At 44.9% G+C, this 7322-nt stretch overlaps 1 protein-coding gene across 1 annotated transcript; it reads right to left on the reverse strand.

Annotated features, from left to right (window-relative positions):
• Positions 1-595: 595 nt before the first annotated feature.
• Positions 596-3887, reverse strand: adra2b (adrenoceptor alpha 2B). Its single transcript, XM_061279647.1, has 2 exons — positions 3204-3887; positions 596-2860 (listed from the first exon to the last, which is right to left on the reverse strand). The coding sequence occupies exon 2, from the start codon at positions 2833-2835 to the stop codon at positions 1300-1302; it is 1536 nt and encodes a 511-aa protein (XP_061135631.1). The 5' UTR covers positions 2836-2860; positions 3204-3887; the 3' UTR covers positions 596-1299.
• Positions 3888-7322: the final 3435 nt, after the last annotated feature.

The following is a 7322-nucleotide window of genomic DNA, read 5'->3' on the forward strand; positions in this document are numbered from 1 at the left end:
ACAAATATATCGAAGCAGTCACATGACAAGCCAAAAGTGTCACTATGCTTCGCTATGTAGATCTGTAGAGAACGCACACACACACACACACACACACACACAGGTCAGCAGAATTAGACAATGTGTCGCTGACAGCCCTTGTCCCACTGAGTCAATAAGACAGTGTGCTCTGTAAAACACACGTGTTTTGTCAAGAAAACAGAGAAACCTCCTTCTCTTGGCTAGAAAAAAAAAAAAAAAGAAGAGAGTGAGAGAAGGATGACCAGTGGCCTCACGAGAACGAAAAGAAATCTCCGCTCCACAGCAGGTAATATACGTACGAAGTGACTCAGCCGATGGTTTTGGAATAATCCCAGTCATCGTGATTTTGTTCTACCTCACTGCATTGTGTGTCTGTCCACTTTGTCATTTGCTCCCGCTTATTTATCACGGATGGTGTGCAGAAGCTGAAAACTGATGACATAGTGTGAATAACCTCATCACAGAGGTTTAGTGTTAACAAGATCCGGTGCATCAAAAGCAAATAAGACCATTCGTTGCTTTGGTGTTATATAGTTCTCCCATGACTCCTGTGAAAATGCTAAAATTCCATTAATGGGGGGGGGGGTGGGGGGAACCACACACACACACACACAACCTGAGTGTTCACTATAACCTGCAGGCAGCTGAGAGCCGAGGCATCTGACACATTTGACGCCAACGTCATAGTGTTCCTTTCATTTGTAAAGGACCCTTCCACTCGTGCTATCGCATTTTTGATCCTCCAATGCCTCTTGTTGCTCTTTTGGATAGGAATCAGGGAACACATGTTTGCCCTGCAGCTGGACAGATTAAGACTGCAAGAAATCACCACTAACCTTGTGTGCTCCTTGTGCTCTGCGCTGATAAACAAAAGGGCCCCGGGCTTGTTTGAGTCTAAGGTCAGTCTTCCTCCTGTCTACTTGTCCTTCCTCAATAACCTGTCTCACAATATATATCTATATATATATTAGAGCTAAAATTTGACTCGTGTCTGCTGTTGCCGTTCTTATCTGGTGCTCCCAGCATATAGTCACTCAATGTGGTAAATTTGTTTTGCATTGTCATCAGTCGTGAACTTTACCTTTCCTGTCAAGGACCCCTATTGTGTACGATAGTCATCGTGGAAAATGTCAAGTAATGCATTCTATGGCTGTGTTGAAGTAATTTGGAATTGTACATCCATGGCTCATCATAATATTAATACAGCCCTTTGAAAGATGTTAATGTTGCACGCCTCATTGGTTCCAAATATAGTTACCCAGTGGTCGACTTTGTGTTCTAATAGAAAGTACCCTTGGTACTTCTGCACAGAATCTTTTTGAAAGCCTTCCTAAAGTCTTTGTTGAAGATGGTGTAGATGACGGGGTTGAGGGAGGAGTTGCAATAACCAATCCAGAAGAAGAACTTAAAGAGTGGGTCAGGAATGGCACAGGTTATGGGGCAAACCGCCTGAAGGGAGTAGGAGAAGAAGAACGGGAACCAGCACACCACAAAGACGCCGATGACGACAGCCAGCACAAAGGTGAAGCGTTTTTCCCGGTTGACCATGGCTTTGCGCCGAGCCGCCCCGGGGTTGTTATCGATTCTGGACTTCCTTCCCGGCACCAGCCGCGACCCCTTCGAAGTGGCGATCATGTTGGTGTAGCGCTTGATGGAATTCGGGGAGTGGACGCCCCCTCCCCCGGGTGACCCCGGCATGCTGGCGCTGCCTCGGCCGCCTCCGTTGCTGACCTCGCTATCCGTGCTGGAGCTGTCCCCGTTGTTATTGTCGGATTTGCTTTGCTTTTGCCGCTTGAACTTGTTCAATCGTGCTTTAGTCTTAGTTGGGGCAGCGGGCGGCACGTGCAGAGTGGTATCGACAGAGCTGGTGACTGGGCTCATAGCTGGAGTTGGGGGTGGAGGTTGCAGATTATTGGGGTTGGGCTCCTGGGAGGGTTCCTCCTGTCCTCCTGAAAGGGACGGTGTAATGGCAAGGGTGGGGGGTCTGGTGTTGGATGTTTTCTCGGAGGACGTTTTTCCATCATCGTCCCTACCGTTGGCTTGGACTTGCCGCTTGGGCTGGCTCGGCGTGGCCGCGCCCACTCCGTCCTTGCGAGGCTCGCCTGGAGGGCACCGTGTTCTCTGCTTGGCGATTTGGTAGATTCTTACGTAGACCAGGATCATGATGAGGCACGGGGCAAAGAAGGAGCCGATGGTGGAGTAAAGAATGTACCAACGCTCGTCATTGAGCTGGCACCGGGGTCCCCTCTCGTTCGCGAGGTCACCCACCTCGCTCTTGTTGAGGGACAGCAACGGGGGGAAGGAGATGATGGAGGAAATGAGCCACACCACCACGATGGCAGCTTTGATGCGTCTGGGAGTCCGCTGGCGACCGTAGGTGACCCTGGAAATGGATAGGTAGCGGTCCAGAGAGATAGCGCACAGGTGCACAATGGAGGAGGTGCAAAAGAGCACATCCAGGGCCAAGTAGATCTCACACCACAGGGACTTGAAGTACCAGTAGCCCAGTAGTTCATTCGCGAGAGAGAAGGGGATAATGAGCGTAGCCACCAAGATGTCGGCCGCCGCCAGTGAAACTAGGAAGAGGTTCTGCGGCCCTCGCAGGGAGTGGCTGGTCAGTACGGCGATAATCACCATGATGTTCCCTACAATGGTGAAGACCACCATCAGGGTTATGGCGGTGGCGAAGGCCGCCGTGGCTTCGGGGGTGTACGGCGCCAGCTTCAAGACGCTTTGGTTGCAAGGGACGGAGGCACCGCTTGCATTCCAGTTGCTAAGCTCCAGGGAGCAGCCGCCCTCTGGAGCAGAGGCCATGCTTTGGTCTCTTCTCCTGGAGTGTCTATGGACAAAAATACATAGCTAACCACTGCAGACCAATAAAAAAACATGGTGTTGGAAATACAAATGATTTCATTTTCATTTGTTGCTAAATAATGCTTGGAGACACACGCCTTTAGTTCGCCTGTGACTAGTATTGTATTCTGATACTATGCTTTGGAGGATAACATTAGGCAATGTGTGCTTTTAATCTAATACCAAACGTCCTTTTCTGTCTCTGATTAGTTTATTTTCCGATCAAAAGGCATAACCGCACAACATTTTCGAGATGAATGCTGTTCATTGGACAAAAGGTGTTTCTGCCTGCCTGACGCACACTTTCAATTGCAATCTGTGATGTTTACCTCTGTTGTCGTCTGTTGTATTTCTCCAAATGTTAGCTCCCATGCATCCTCCACGACGGGGCTCCCGAGTCCATTGTAAGATCACAAAACATGCGTTGGTCTTGTTGCGTCAAGACACGGATCAACGCCTTTTAATTAAAAAAAAAAAAAAAAAAAACGAGTCCATAAAACACTGATTTTCTCGCTGACACATTTTACTGCAGCCACCCCCCCCCCGCCCCCCTCTCCCGTGCAACTAAAACTTATCCAGCTCACAAAATATTCAACTCGACTAATTAAATATGCACCAGTAGTCAACTCTTAGGGGGGGGGAAAAGAAGTAATCGTGACATTTTCTCCGCGCGTCCTTGTTGCAGACACGCCTCAACTGCTCGCACAGCAATTAATAAAAAGTCACTAAAGCGGAAACATTTACACTATTTACACCCGTTTACGCTACTAAAATCGTAGAAAGGAATTAATGCTTTCCAGTTGGTCCAAACTTAATTTCTAGACGTGCGCCTGGAGCCGCAAAATGCGCAATTATTAGTCGTGAAATCCTATAAAAAGGTCACATAAATTGGTCCTCTTCTTTTTCCACCCACACCGCCACGATGGAGCGGTTCCTGTGGCGCGCGCCGTCAGTTTCTGAGGCGCATCTTCACTCGAGAAGTGGACCTAAGACCGGTTGCCTCCCATCGCTCTCTCTCCCTCTTGCGCGTCTTTTTAGATCCGCTGACGTCACCGCGGCGCTGGGGGCGTCACGGGATCCTGACTCGCTTCCCGACGTGTTGCCACCACCACCACCACCACCCGCTCTCCCTCTCTGGACTCAGAATCAACTCACACGGAGACCATTCAAAAGTACGTTTTAGCCAATTAGCTCTTAATGGGTGCTGCTGAGCCTTGCAAATATAAAGTAAGTTTATGCAAATGATAACACGGTAGTAAAATAAGATGACTCACCGATCACTGTAGATCTAATTGGTAATATTAAAAAAAAACTTCTTTACAGGCCCTACAAATTAATCTGAAGTAGAGATTTTACTTTTCCTGATTTTTTTTTTTCTTTGGGGGGTGGCAGGACATATCTGTCAATCCATCCATCTTCTAACATAACAACATTGAAGTTTTGGGGGTATACACCCACATTTTGCAGTGACTGGCTGCTGGAAAAAAAAGTTAATATTGCTTGATATTCATAACAGCAAGGTGTGAGTAAGTTGTTGACCCTTTCATGGAGAAAAGTGTCAATAATGAAAGCCCCACATCCCCCATGAGTGCGCCACCCATGCACCCAATCAAGTCCTTGCCCCCCCCCCCCCCCCCTTTCATAATAGTCTTAGTCTTTCATAATAGTCAATAGTCTCTTTATTGCCTTCTTGTGATGCAAAGTCATACCTTCGGGACCTCCAGATCAAAAGAAAGTCTTCTTTATGAAGAATGACTTTGGTGAGCTACGGATGCACGTAACTGTTGGTGTAAGCCAGTTATGAATCATGGGCTATGCTCGGTGTACTTCATGGGGGTTAAAACCATCATTCTACAAAGAAATTGCGCTTACAGCCATCTGCTGTGAAACAGATTTATTTATTCCACTCAGAAAATGAGAATTCGTATCAACGGGCACCAGGTAGCACTCGAGGACCATGTAAAGTAGTAGCCTGTGGGCCTTTTTGAAAAATAGCTCACTTGGGATGGGACAATGTGATTTCCCAAGAGTTTTGGAGAGGGGATCATGTTAAAAGGTAAACAAACACTCGGAGATTGTGAAATAAAGTAGTCTTATATATCTGTTTCCTTCCTATAATTACAAAGAAATATAATTAGAAATATATATAATAAAATGATCAAATTAATTGATTTCAGCTTCACGCAGGTAATTAGAATCACTTTTCATTAATAGTTAATAAATCATCAAAGGTCACTTGAAATTTTAAAATGTATGTTGAACATTTATCAGTGTCTTTTGGAGAATTTGGGAAGGTTGTCAGAAATGTTTTGGGGGGTAAAATTAGTCTTGAGGAACCTAATGCATGTTTTTGGGATCTGTAACTGATCCGGATTACATGCAAAAAAAAAAAAAAATTACTTTAGGAACATACCATTGCCCTTTTGATTCTTGGAAAAGTGAAAGAATTACCTTGGAATTGAATAATTAATTTTGTGAAGGAATTTTAACGTGACCTGTAACAAAAGGGGCATGATTGGACGCCCCCCATTTCAGTATATAAATTTGCCGCGTTACCTCACACGCTGGAGCATATAAAACCCTTGTGCTCATGCATTTTCATCCTAACTTGACTTCCGCTTAAATCCCTCCACATTATACCACCCCGCAGCACGTCCCACCCCATGAAAAAAAAAAAAAATCTGCCCCCCTCGTAGCATGCTGAGGTCAAGTACCTGATTGCATAGTCTGCTTGCGTCATGCCCCTAAAATGAAACGGCGCCGGGGTTTGTGTTATGCTGTTCCAAAGTGGGTGGGTGGCCTCCGTGACATAAACACGCACGCACACTCAGCAGCCTACGCATCTACACACATGGCCTTATGAATGGTCCGTGGGTAGGAGGTCCTGTTTGTTTGGTAATGCGCCCGCCGCGCACACATTATTCATTTAATTAAAGAGGAGTTCTCCTGTGGAATCACAGCTTGCGGGTTTCAAGTAGACACCCATAATGGTGATACATATTGTCCCCCAACCGCGCTACATATTATAAATATAAAAGGAAACAAAATAAAGCTTTTAAGCACTGGAGTGCTCTCCAATCAAGGACTGTGTCCGTTTCTCCTGGGTGGATTATTTGCCTTTCGCAGCTAATGTGTTGTGCACGGAAAGGCAGGCGGTGGCAGGGCTGTGTCGCTCAGCTTTCGGTGCACAACATGACGCGGTTCTAGGCGGCGATGTTTTAGCCACGAACTCGCTCATATGACTCCATACCTTTACAGAGCAACAAGGAAAGTGTGCACATTGTTGGGAAAATGTGCTGAAGTTCCTCCCAAACACATCAAAAGACAGAGGCGGAGCTACGTCGTGGCCAAGGGCAACCCTGGTCGTTCTCTGGCGACACCCTGGCCACCCCGACATCTAGGGGAGGATTGACATCCCTGCAACTTTTTTACGTTGCATTCTTCGATCATTTGATACTCTGCTTGTATCAAATCTATATTTAATAAGAATGGGACAGGATCTTGTACTACGTAGATCTGGCATAGAATGCCACATTTTCTGTCCCTGCAAATCACGCCATCCATTTTCATCTGACTGTCTTTTTGTCTTGCAGACTCGCGAGACAAAAGTAAAAAGCAATGCTTCAAATCGTGAATTATTAACATTTATTTGTGCAATTTTGAGCTATTTAGATGTCATTTGAATGAAAAAGTAATCAAACGTCTTTCTACAAAATGGTGTCAGCCATTAAGTGCCTATTGATCACTGCCTGTCTATTCATCAGGCGAATTGTGCTTTAAAAGAAGTAGACTGTGATAATATACACAAAAGCAAAGAAAATAGCAATTATTATTTTGAAAATTAAGATCAGCAAAACGTTCCTTTGGATTTGTTCCTGCTAGAATAATGAGTCAAGGATGTATTCAAACCAGAATAGTCTTTTAGTCCGCTTGTTTGATCCGGACCAAAAGGTGATAGTGACATCTGCTGGATGACTATAGAACATTTTAAAACTACAACCACTAGAGGTCACTGTTTAGTATTCAATTGATATGTATCAAGTAAAATCAAGACTGAATGCGTTCCCTAGCACCTCATTCACATTTAAAGCCATTTCTCTGCTATTATAAAGTGCATTTACTGACAGCCATATAAAAAAACGGTCTCAATATATGTAGCAGAAATTAATTATTAATGGGCAACACGCAACACATGCTTTACATAATTTGGCCATCTGTATGGGAACATGTACTGAGCCACCGGAGTATAATTGATATGACAAATGGGGTAATACAACTAGTGTATGCAATTGACATTAAATTGTGTGCTTGTAGAAGTAGTCTGCACCGATTTATTATTCTCTCCAATTTATTGACACACTTTCACATTCATTAAGTAATTCAAACCATTTAATTCACACAATTCCACATTGAAAAAAAAAGAGATTGAGACAAAAAACGTTCTTTCA

Source organism: Syngnathus typhle, linkage group LG5 (assembly GCF_033458585.1).
Source record: "Syngnathus typhle isolate RoL2023-S1 ecotype Sweden linkage group LG5, RoL_Styp_1.0, whole genome shotgun sequence".
In the NCBI taxonomy this organism is placed as follows: Eukaryota; Metazoa; Chordata; class Actinopteri; order Syngnathiformes; family Syngnathidae; genus Syngnathus; species Syngnathus typhle.

Excerpts from the sequence above, each read along its gene's own strand:
- adra2b (XM_061279647.1), bottom strand. The coding sequence starts at position 2,835 with ATGGCCTCTGCTCCAGAGGGCGGCTGCTCCCTGGAGCTTAGCAACTGG.